Source organism: Chrysemys picta, chromosome 1, assembly GCF_011386835.1.
Source record: "Chrysemys picta bellii isolate R12L10 chromosome 1, ASM1138683v2, whole genome shotgun sequence".
NCBI lineage: Eukaryota > Metazoa > Chordata > Testudines > Emydidae > Chrysemys > Chrysemys picta.
The window spans coordinates 198,726,180-198,738,420 of record NC_088791.1 but is presented as its reverse complement, the minus strand read 5'-3'; the positions used below and the strand labels follow the sequence as shown (position 1 = coordinate 198,738,420).

The following is a 12,241-nucleotide window of genomic DNA, read 5'->3' as shown; positions in this document are numbered from 1 at the left end:
AAACTGGGTTTTCCAGTTTAACTCTGTTCAGTTAGAAGTCACCAAAACAAACTTTCTACTTGACAATGGAAATATCCTCAGCTATCTATCTCCCTTTCATTCAAGTCCAGTCATGGAGTTGCCCTCCACCATGGGCTCTTCTCTGCACCTCAAATGTATATAATCTGCAAGTAAGCCTACTGTAACCTTTTCAGTACAGCACATTGTCTTCCTCTCCCTCCAAGTAGCTTAATTTAAATATGTATCAAGCCCTTTCAATGTTACCTCATACTTCACTCCCTCCAATCCCCGATAGTTTCTGATGATCCTTTCTGAATTCCTTCCAGTTTGTCGATACCTTTCGGGTCTTGTACCCGGAAAGAAACTCAGTATTTCAACCACAGTCACACAAGTGCCATATAGATAAGAACTATTACCTACCTCCCTGCTCCACGATATCATGTCTTTCTATATGTAGCCAAAATTGATTTTTGGGTTTTGGCAACTATGTACACTCATGTCTAATTTGCTGTCACCCCTCTGTCACTATCACCTTGATATCACCTCTCTGTCACTTCCAAACAACTTAGGTTTCTCCCATCTGTTTAACCCAAAAATAAGAATTTAAGTTTTCCCCAGATGTATTGACTTGTGTCTCTCACTATTCCCTTCCCCCAAGTTATTAACTGCATGTTTTTAATCTTTCTAAGTCCCTTTCTATTACAACATTCTTCTGCCCTGACTTGTTTCCCAATTTCGTTAAATTAATAAACAAAAACATGTTTACTGATTCTTCAAGACCGCTAAAAATGTTAACACCAGCCTTTGTGGGCATCCCAATAGACACCTTCCCCAATTCAATCTATTGTCATTTATCATTAATCTTTGTTTACAGTCTTTTAATCTTTAAAATATAGTTATGCACACACTTTTAGAAAACTAAGGATAGGAAACTATCTTTTCTCCAAAGATACATAATAGATCCCTACTCTGAGTCTCTAACACTCCAAGGCTGTGTTTGTAAAAATACAGAACTTGCAACAATGTAGGAAGAATATAAATATACTGTAACAGAGTGAAAAAAACAAAAACAAAGTAAAATATATCTTGATCAAAAGGCAATACAATAATCTTTATTGCCTGCTTTCAACAGGTTCAATGAGGCGGACTTCAAGCAATAATACCTTGTAAAAATAGGTCTAGAACTCTGTGTGGATGCCATAAAGCCCAAGCCAACATTCTTTTGACACTCATGGTTAAAAACACTGAAATCATAACCCTACCAAGAAATAGCAATGCAAGATGTACTAAGACAGATTTCTGAGGTTGAATTTATGGAGAAGGGCCTTTACTGGGCTTGACGTGTGTGTGAGAAGCTAGCAGGACTCACCAACCTAGGTAGAACACAGAGAAAAGATCTCTCACTCTAACATAAATATAAGGTAGTCAAACATTCTTAGTGTGATGCATGTCAAAAGAGCCACATTGGCCTTTTTGGACCAGACAGTGAGTTCTTTCCGTGTAAGTTGGAATGCTCTTTTGGTAGGCTTCTTCTGAGCAACTGGGACTTCAGAGGTACTGAATCTTTGATCCTCTACCTGCAAGTACTCATCAGCTACCTAATTTGAAGTTCCTTCTCTCTGCCTTGTCTGAAATGGCAGAATTCCATTTATTGCTACAAAATAGGGTTACCATATTTCAGCAAGCAAAAAAGAGGACGGGAGGAGCCCCGCCCTAGCCCCGCCCCTGCCCCTCCCACTTCCCGCCCCCCCAGAACCCCCAACCCTCCCCCCGTTCCTTGTCCCCTGACTGCCCCCTCCTGGGACCCCTGCCCCTAACTGCCCCCCAGGACTCCACCCCCTATCTAAGCCTCCCTGCCTCTTGTCCCCTGACTGCCCCAACCCTTATCCACACCCCCACCCCCAGACAGACCCCTGGGACTCCCACGCCCCATCCAACCACTCCCCACCCCCTGACAGCCCCCCCCAGAACTCCCAACCCATCTAAACCCCTCTGCTCCCTGTCCCCTGACTGCTCCGATCCCTCTCCCCACTCCTGCCCCCTGACAGCTCCCCCGCCAGAACTCCCAGGCCCCCCCCCCGCTCCTTGTCCCCTGACTGCCCCCTCCTGGGACCCCTGCTCCTAACTGCCCTCCAGAACCCCACCCCCTACCTAAGCCTCCCTGTTCCTTGTCCCCTGACTGCCCCCTCCTGGGATCCCTGCTCCTAACTGCCCTCCAGAACCCCACCCCCTACCTAAGCCTCCCTGTTCCTTGTCCCCTGACTGCCCCCTCCTGGGATCCCTGCTCCTAACTGCCCTCCAGAACCCCACCCCCTACCTGTACTCTGACTGCCCAAAACTTTCTCCACTCCCCCCCAAAAGCCCCCCCCGAACTCCCGACCCCCCCCGTTTCTTGACTGCCGCCTCCAGAACCTCCCTGCCCCTTCTTCTGCCCCCTGGCCCCCTTACCCTGCTGCTCAGAACAGGGTGTTGGGCTCTGTGCGAGCCGGACACGTGGCTGCGCTCCCCAGCACAACACACAACCCGGTCCCTGGCCCTGCACAGTGCTGCTGGAGCAGGACACTGGGCTGCAAGGGAGGAGGAGCTGCCGGCTCAGAATGCAGGGGGGGAGGAGCTCCTCTACAGCTGCTCCGGAGTCCAGCCTGTGACTTTCCTGCAGCCCTCCCAGCCGCTCGCTCTGCTCTGCCAGGGAGGGGGGAAATCCCGGACATTTTGAGTGATTTACAAATTCCCCCCGGACGCTATTTTTAGCACAAAAAGGAGGACATGTCCGGGTAAATCCGGACGAATGGTAACCCTACTACAAAACAGACACAACCTTATAGGACTCTCCATTTGAACAGTTTTTTACGTAGGCCCAAAATACCAAACTGAGTATCATTTAGAAATGCTGTCTCAAACTGATTTATCATTCAACACAAACTGTTCTACTTGAATTTTTTTTTTTTTATTTCCTTATATTCCTATTGCATACCAGGCCTCAGACTTCTTTTTATGTATAAAAGTTAGTGGACAAATTTTCTAACCTTTCCTCCCTCAGACAATGCAGATGCATCAGGCAAAAAACACACCACAGGAAAATCTGACTAGATAAGATCTATAGAACAGTGAACAAAAATTATCTGATTGCCTTCTGAGAAACTACTCTGTACAGTCAACTGGATTGTAGTGGGTATGTGTCTTAACTCATCTCTAAATATAATGTCAACCTCAGCTGTTTTAGGAGCACATATTGGAAACAACTTTTGAAAAATGTGAGGCAGGTGGTCAAAATGAAGGATGCAACAGATGTTTGTAGATAAGAAAAAAAGGATAAAAAGACAAACTAAGTTTACAGACTTTTTCTGATCTTTAGTTTCAGAATTCAGTACTTGCAATATTAACAATCCACCATCGTAGGATCAAAAGATTTGGGAATCTACCGAGAGCAACAGTTGAGAGAAGTAATTGGGAATAAGAGGGAGAAGTGTCATTTGCTTCATAAAAATGCTTTATACTTACTAAATTATCAGTTTCTGGATCTTCACAAAAAAAGGGTTTTCCTTCCTTCTCCTGCTTCCTTACAAAATTTTCAATATCTACATCAAAACTAGCAGAGGTAGTGCCTTCTGAGCCCTGTGTAGATTGTTCACATTTTTCAAATAATAGTGCTAACAATGGAAACAGTGGGTGCCTAGGAATAAATAAATAATAAAATCAGGTCTGAATAAATATTTTTTTACTTTATATTTCCTACTTTATAATGTTAGGTATCCAAAAAGTAAAAACCTAACCACCATTCATCCAGAAAAGCAATTCTGTAAGTTTTATGAAAAGATTATATACAACACACAACTGACAATATTAGCCAAAAATCTATGTGAATTATAAAAAAAAAAGTAAAACTGTATAAGATTTAGACACAACTAAAGCTGTATAATAAAGCATGACTATTTAATTGGACATTGATAAGAAGATATCATAATTGCAGTTATGAAGCTCTGAAATGCCATTTTATTAATTGTAAGTTAGTTAGAAGGTTATGTATTAGTACAAATGTGTAATGGATTAGCACTGACACAAAGAATGAAACCAGATTTAAATTACAAAAAAATAAGCCTGATAGCATCCATTTGGTCTCCAATATGTGCCCCATTTCAATATAACAAAATCACCTTATGGTTTGGTACAACTGAGAACGGCCTGTATTTTGAGAGACTCATTGTGAAATTAGCTAACTTGGCTCAGATCAGGACTAAGATGATTCTACCATTAACTCATTTTGTGATCTTGGCCAAGTCACTTACCCTCCTTATGTGTCATTTCCCCATGTGTAAACTGGCAATAACAGTGCCTTTGTAAAGCACTTTTGGTATGTCTACACTGCAAAGTGAAGATGTGATTGTAGCATGGGTAGGCATACATGTTTTAATTTAGCTAGCACAGGTCACAATAGCAGTGTACTCATAGCAGCACAGGTTTCAGAATGGGCTACCAACCAAAGTACAGTACATGCCTAGGGTCCATGGAGGGCTTGTACTCTGTTTGATAGCACATACTAAAGTCCTCGCCACTATGTGTACACTGCTATTGTTACCCACACTAGCTAAATTAAAGCTAACACAGGTATGCCTATCTGTTCTACAATTACACCCTCACTTTGCAGTTTATACATGTGATTAATATCTTCAAATGAAAAGTGCTAAGATAAGTATTTTTGTATTATAGAGTTGTGAGAAAAGGCACATTTTTATTTATTTATTTTTAGCCTAAAGGAAAAGTGGTACAGGTTTGGTTGATCACAAAAATAAAATAAATGAGGAAAGGCCTCAGATACTATTGAAGCTAATTCTAACATATAAAATATAATGGGACAGTATGAGTTCAAGTCACTATTCCTCAATAGCCTAAACAAAACACTATTGCTAACTTAAGCTTGATGCCCATTACAGCTATAGCAAAAGACGGTTACTCACCGTTGTAACTGTTGTTCTTCGAGATGTGTTGCTCATATCCATTCCATTAGGTGTGTGCGCGCCGCGTGCACGATCGTCGGAAGATTTTTACCCTAGCAACACCGGCGGGTCGGCTGTGGAGCCCCCTAGAGTGGCGCCTTCATGGCGCTGAATATATACCCCAGCCGACCCGGCGCCCCCTCAGTTCCTTCTTGCCGGCTACTCCGACAGTGGGGACGGAGGGCGGGTTTGGAATGGATATGAGCAACACATCTCGAAGAACAACAGTTACAACGGTGAGTAACCGTCTTTTCTTCTTCGAGTGCTTGCTCATATCCATTCCATTAGGTGACTCCCAAGCCCAACTCAGGTGGTGGGGTCGGAGTGAGACATTGCTGTGTGCAAAACTGCTGATCCGAAGGCAGCATCGTCCCTGGACTGCTGCACTAGTGCATAGTGTTCTGTAAATGTGTGGACTGACGACCAAACCGCAGCTCTACAAATGTCCTGTATCGGAACTTGCGCCAGGAAAGCCGTCGAGGAAGCTTGGGCCCTCGTGGAGTGAGCGGTGAGGTGCGGTGCTGAGACACCTGCCAGGTCATAGCAAGTCCGGATGCAAGACGTAATCCAGGAGGATAGGCGTTGTGAGGAGACCGGTGAGCCTTTCATTCGGTCGGCCACTGCAACGAAGAGTTGCGTCGTCTTTCTAAAGTGCCTTGTGCGGTCAATATAGAAAGCCAGGGCCCTGCGTACGTCCAGAGAATGCAAACGTTGATCCTGGCGAGTAGCATGTGGTTTAGGATGAAAGACCGGGAGAAATATATCCTGGTTGATATGAAAAGGAGAAACCACCTTAGGGAGAAAGGCAGGATGTGGACGAAGCTGCACTTTATCCTTGTGGAAAACTGTGTAAGGGGGCTCGGATGTAAGCGCCCTGAGTTCAGAAACGCGCCTTGCTGAGGTGATGGCTACGAGGAAGGCTGTCTTCCAGGACAGGTACAGAAGTGAACAGGTGGCCAGTGGCTCGAATGGAGGACCTGTGAGCTTGGAGAGAACCAGGTTGAGGTCCCACGTCGGAACGGGCTGACGTTGTTGTGGGTACGTCCGGTCTAAGCCCTTGAGGAATCTAACGACCATCGGGTTAGAGAATACCGAGGACGCGAGTTCCCCTGGATGGAAGGCCGATATAGCGGCCAGGTGAACTCTAATTGAAGATATCGCCAACCCTTGCTGTTTTAGGGAGAGGAGATATTCCAAAATGAGAGGGATAGGTGCGTGCAACGGGGACGTGGCTCGCTGTTCGCACCAACAGGAGAACCGCTTCCACTTGGCCAAGTATGTGGTCCGTGTTGAGGGCTTCCTACTGCTCAGCAGAATCTGTTGGACAGAGTGAGAACACTGTTGCTCTGCCTGGGTGAACCATGGAGCAGCCACGCCGTGAGGTGGAGTGATTGCAGGTCGGGGTGACGCAACCGGCCGTGGTTCTGCGTGATGAGATCCGGATACAATGGAAGCGGGATCGGTGTCCGAACCGAGAGTTCCAACAGCGTGGTGTACCAATGTTGTCTCGGCCACGCTGGAGCGATCAGAATTACCTGTGCCTGGTCTCTGCGCAATTTGAGCAGTACCTTGTGGACCAGAGGAAACGGAGGGAAGGCATAAAACAGGTGGTCTTTCCAGGGAAGGAGAAACGCATCCGAGAGGGAGCCCGGAGCTCGACCTTGCAGGGAGCAGAACACGTGGCACTTCCTGTTGTCTCGAGATGCAAACAGGTCTATGTGGGGAAACCCCCACTTCTGGAAGACGGAATGTATAATGTCCGGACGGATAGACCACTCGTGCGTTTGAAAGGACCTGCTGAGCCGGTCCGCCAGAGTATTCTGGACTCCAGGGAGGAACGATGCCGTGAGATGGATTGAGTGGGCGATGCAGAAGTCCCACAGGCGAATGGCCTCTTGGCATAGAATTGACGAACGTGCTCCTCCTTGCTTGTTGATGTAAAACATGGCCGTGGTGTTGTCGGTGAGAACTAACACACAGCGGCCACGTAGGAGATTGAGAAATGCCTGGCACGCCAGGCGCACCGCCATCAGTTCCCGAACATTGATGTGTAGGGCTAGCTGAGGTGCAGTCCACAGGCCCTGGGTATGGTGCTCGTTGAGATGGGCGCCCCAACCCAGAGATGAAGCGTCTGTGACCAGGTGCAGAGAGGGTTGTGGGGCGTGAAACGGCATCCCCTCGCAAACCACATTGTGATCTAGCCACCATGTGAGGGAGGTCAGGACCGAGTTCGGGATTGTGACCACCATATTCAGGGTGTCCCGATGTGGGCGGTATATTGATGACACCCAGGTCTGGAGTGGGCGAAGCCGAAGTCTGGCATGCCTGGTTACGTACGTGCATGAAGCCATGTGACCCAGGAGGGTAAGGCACGACCTCACCGTGGTAGTTGGGAAGGCCTTGAGTCCCTGGACGAGGCTCGTGATGGTGCAAAAGCGATTGTCTGGCAGGACGGCTTGTGCGCGTCTGGAGTCTAGAACCGCACCGATGAATTCTATTCTCTGGGTAGGTTCTAGAGTGGATTTGTCCTTGTTGAGTAGGATACCCAACTTGTTGAATGTGCGCACTATTATGTGGATGTGAGCGCGAACTTGTTCCTTGGTACGACCGCGTACCAGCCAGTCGTCTAGGTACGGGAACACCTGTATCCCTTGCCGACGAAGGTACGCTGCCACAACAGCCATACATTTCGTGAACACTCTTGGGGCCGAGGATAGGCCGAAGGGAAGGACTGCAAATTGATAGTGCACTTTGTTTACTAGGAATCGCAGGAAGCGTCTGTGAGGCGGGTAAATTGCGATGTGAAAGTATGCGTCTTTCATGTCGAGGGCGGCAAACCAGTCTCCAGGATCGAGGGAAGGGATAATGGCCCCCAGAGAGACCATGCGGAACTTCAACTTTACTACGAATTTGTTGAGTCCGCGCAAGTCCAAGATGGGTCGCAGACCTCCTTTGGACTTGGGGATGAGGAAATAACGGGAGTAGAATCCCCTGCCCCTTAATTCCACTGGAACCTCCTCTATGGCCCCCATAGCGAGGAGCGTAGAAACTTCCTGTATAAGAAGTTGCTCGTGAGAAGGGTCCCTGAAGAGGGACGGGGAAGGGGGGGAGGAGGGGGGGGTAGAAGAAAACTGGATAGCGTATCCCCTCTCCACCGTGCGGAGGACCCAACGGTCCGAAGTTATAAGGGACCAAGCACGGTGGAAGTGGGAGAGGCGATCCCGAAAGGAGGGGGCTGGATCCTGGGGGATGACTGGGGCGCCGTCCTCGACCGCACCTTCAAAAGTTCTGCCTGGGGCCTGAAGGTGGTCGAGGTGGCCCCTGGTTCTGGCCGGGTTGAGGGCCGGTCCACCTTCTTCTACCACCTCGCCCTCGCCTCCGGGCCGAGTCTTGTCTCTGACGAGGCGGGGGGGGGTAGAAGCGCTGAGGTTGCGGCCTAAATGGCCTGCGCTGGGGGCCCACAACATGCATCCCCAGGGAGCGCATGATTGTTCTCGAGTCCTTGAGGCTCTGCAGGCGGGAGTCCGTCTTATCCGAGAACAATCCATGCCCCTCAAAAGGCAGATCTTGTAGGGTTTGCTGCAGCTCCGGAGGCAAACCCGAAACCTGAAGCCAGGAGATCCTGCGCATAGCGATGCCCGAAGCCAGGGTCCTCGCCGCTGAATCTGCAATGTCCAAGGAGGCCTGCAAGGAGGTCCGAGCCACCTTCTTGCCCTCCTCTACCATGGCTCCAAACTCTTCCCTGGACTCTTGGGGAATCAACTCCTTAAACTTCCCCATAGAGTTCCAGGAGTTGAAATTGTAGCGGCTCAGTAACGCCTGTTGGTTCGCCGCTCTCAGTTGTAGCCCTCCGGCTGAGTAGACCTTACGGCCAAACAGGTCGAGCCGCTTAGCCTCTTTTGATTTAGGCGCTGCAGCCTGCTGGCCGTGGCGCTCTCGTGCATTCACTGATTCCACCACCAGTGAGCACGGTTGGGGGTGGGTGTACAAGTACCCATAGTCCTTAGAGGGGACAAAGTATTTTCTTTCCACCCCTCTCGCTGTGGGTGGAATGGAGGCAGGAGTTTGCCATATCGTATCCGCATTCGATTGGATCGTGCGGATCAGAGGTAACGCCACCCTCGATGGGGCATCTGCTCCAAGGATGTTCACGATCGGGTCGTGCACCTCCACTATCTCCTCCGCGTGCAGGTCCATATTACGGGCCATCCTACGCAGGAGATCCTGGTGAGCCCGAAGATCTATCGGAGGGGGACCCGTACATGAAGTGCCCGCCACTGCCTCGTCCGGAGAGGAGGAAGAGGATGCCTCCGGTGGTACCGGATCCAAGGGGGGGTCCTGATCCCCTTGCTCTTGGGCCGGGGCATCACCTGCACTTGGGTCCCTGGTGTCGGGTGGCGTGGACACCGAAGCCTCCATGCCTCCTGGCGGAGGCCGAGAGATGGTGGATTCTGGGGCCCTTCTAACCGAGTGACCCGAGCGAGAGGTCGATGGTATTGGAGCCCCTTGTTCTTGGTGGTATGCCCACGGGGTCCAAAACGACCAGTGAGATGGTCCATGAGATTGGTCCTCTGCCATCTCCTGCCAGTGGCCGAAATTTTGTTCATCGGCGCGCCCTTGAGGGGGGTATGCCGATCTCAACAAGTCCTCCGAGGAGCGAGACACCGATCTAGACGGCCATGGCGGTGCCGAGAGAGATGAAACCATCCCGGTGGGCTGCGGTGCCGCACGGTGCCGGTCCGGAGATGATCTATCTCTGCGCGGTGCCGGCGATCGGTGCCGGGACCGCGACCGGTGCCGATGACCTCGTCGGTGCCGGGAGTCGGATCTAGACCTCGACGAGGACCTGGAGTATGCCCGGTGCCGGGAGCGACCCCTCGACGTCGAGCGCCGACCGTAGCGGTGCCGAGAACTACGTCTCGACGTTGATCGGTGCCGACGATCATAGCGGTGCCGAGACGTAGAACGGTGCCGCGAAGTAGACCTTGGCCGCGAGTACGACCGGTGCCGAGACGATATTCGGCGCCGGGACTGCGAGCGGCGTGGGGACCTGCTTCGGGACCTGGACCGGTGCCGAGGTTCCAGCCCTTGTGATGGTGGGCGCATCAAAGCAGGTTTCCCCCTCGACTGGACCGGGCGAGGCAACGGTGCAGTCGGTGCCGGTGGCTGAGGCGGTGCCGGCTCCGTGAGAGCTATTAAGTCTCTCGCCGCCGCGAAGGTCTCTGGAGTCGACGGGAGGCACTGTATCACCGCCGGCCTGGGGGGAGACGCTATTTGCACCGGACTCAACGGCCTCGGCGCCGGAGTCGACGGTGCCGGAGGCAACTGTTTCCGTTGCTCCACCGGTGGACGCGGCTCTACCCCCGACACTGGGGGAGCTGGCGTCTTCGGCACTGATGTCCCCGTCTTATGGGCTTTTTTGTGCCCTGGGGATAAGGACCGGCGCCGAGGCACTTGCTGTGTCTGCGGTGCCGACGAGGTCCGGTGCCGGGGAGGCTTGTCTGACGCCACTCGCGTGGTCGTCGCAGCCGGTGCCGCCGGGGCACTGCGCACCGAGGTGCTAGGTGCCGGGGCCTTGCTCGTGGAAGGAGCGTCCGGGCTAAGAGCCGCCTCCATCAGAAGTTGCCTGAGCCGAAAGTCCCGCTCCTTCTTCGTTCTCGGACGAAAGGCCTTACAGATTTTACACTTGTCTGTCTGGTGTGACTCTCCCAGGCACTTCAGACAAGATTCGTGCGGGTCGCTCGTGGGCATAGGTTTAGCGCAGGAGGCGCACAGCTTGAAGCCGGGAGCGTTGGGCATGAGCCCGGCCCCGCGGCCGGGGGAGAAAGGGGGGAGACGACCCCCTTAACCCCCTGGACTATTTAGAACAACTTTAAAACTACTTAACTAACTTACAACAAACTCTAAAACTATAACTATAACTACAACTATGATACAACAAGAAAAGCTAGGGAAAGTGGAGAACAGCTAAGCAGCGCTCCACAGTTCCAACGACCGTCAGGGGCGGTAAGAAGGAACTGAGGGGGCGCCGGGTCGGCTGGGGTATATATTCAGCGCCATGAAGGCGCCACTCTAGGGGGCTCCACAGCCGACCCGCCGGTGTTGCTAGGGTAAAAATCTTCCGACGATCGTGCACGCGGCGCGCACACACCTAATGGAATGGATATGAGCAAGCACTCGAAGAAGAATATCTGTTTTTAATAACTGACATATCTGCACTTCGTAATAGTCTTCAAGATCATGCAACAGAATCCTAAATTTGGGGAAATTTTTTGCCTTAAGTAAAGAGTCTGAAAATGAAACCATTTCATTTGAACTTACTCATTGTTTACTTGCAAACTACAGCTCATCTGGTTTTAATCTGCCTAGTTAAAAGAAAAAAAGAAAAAACACCTAAAACTATACTTTTTACCCTTCAAAGACACAACCAAAGTCCATAATACTACCTGTAAATGGCCTGCTTGTCTGCATCCATTGGCGTCTGAGATTCTACAGGGGCAGGACTCACTCCTTCTGCATCAGTTTCAGAGCAGTTTGGGTCTTGTTCAGTTTTTAACTCGGTTACTACTTGCATCTGTAGAAAAAGGAGGATAAGTTATTTTACGTCACCAAGCACAAAGATTTATTAGTAGTACACTGTTTTCTAAGTAAATAGCAATGCAAAAAGCTAGTAAATTGCCAGAAGGTTGGTATGATTTGGCAATTATACAAAAAGCATAAGCAGTAACAAGAAACTCATTTAATCCTTGACACTTTTTGTTGGATAGTGTAAAGGTCATTTCAAGTTTCAGCACTCAGCTTTAAAATTGGAATGATTGATATTAGTGAACTGCTAAAGCATTTTGTGTCTCACAAACAGCTATTTTTGGAATAGGTTAGACATATATTGCTCCAAAAATGAGTTTATGGAAAGGCTGGATTAACAGCCATTGTGGTGAAACCACAATAAAAACTTTACCCTCCTATTGATTTCCTTCTCCCTTTCCACAGAGACACTGATGCAAATAGGGACTCTGGAGCTACTTTCTTCATCCATTAAAATTCACACTTTGTTATACAGAACTGAAATATAGCATTTGTTGCAGTCTTTCACTAATCAGGAATGCAATTTCGCCTTACAATTTACCTCTAAACCTTTACATACACAGATGACATTAAACAATATAGGAATACCTACTCAATGTAAAAAGCAACAGAAAATAACAGTAGTTGTATTTAAAGAGCAATATTTACTAGTTTTTCCAGCA

At 49.6% G+C, this 12,241-nt stretch overlaps 1 protein-coding gene across 23 annotated transcripts in view; it reads right to left on the bottom strand.

Annotated features, from left to right (window-relative positions):
• The window catches only part of PKNOX1 (PBX/knotted 1 homeobox 1), a 71,834-nt gene that overhangs the window by 24,692 nt on the left and 34,901 nt on the right, over positions 1 to 12,241 (bottom strand). For 21 of the 23 annotated variants that reach the window (XM_065578000.1, XM_065578053.1, XM_005310973.5 and 18 more), the window contains 2 exons: positions 11,441 to 11,568; positions 3,502 to 3,673 (listed from right to left, as the gene is read on the bottom strand). In XM_065578000.1, coding sequence (XP_065434072.1) covers positions 3,502 to 3,673; positions 11,441 to 11,568 — 300 coding nt within the window. The remainder of the gene's footprint in view (positions 1 to 3,501; positions 3,674 to 11,440; positions 11,569 to 12,241) is intronic. The other 2 variants (XM_065578110.1, XM_065578107.1) reach the window with 1 other exon arrangement.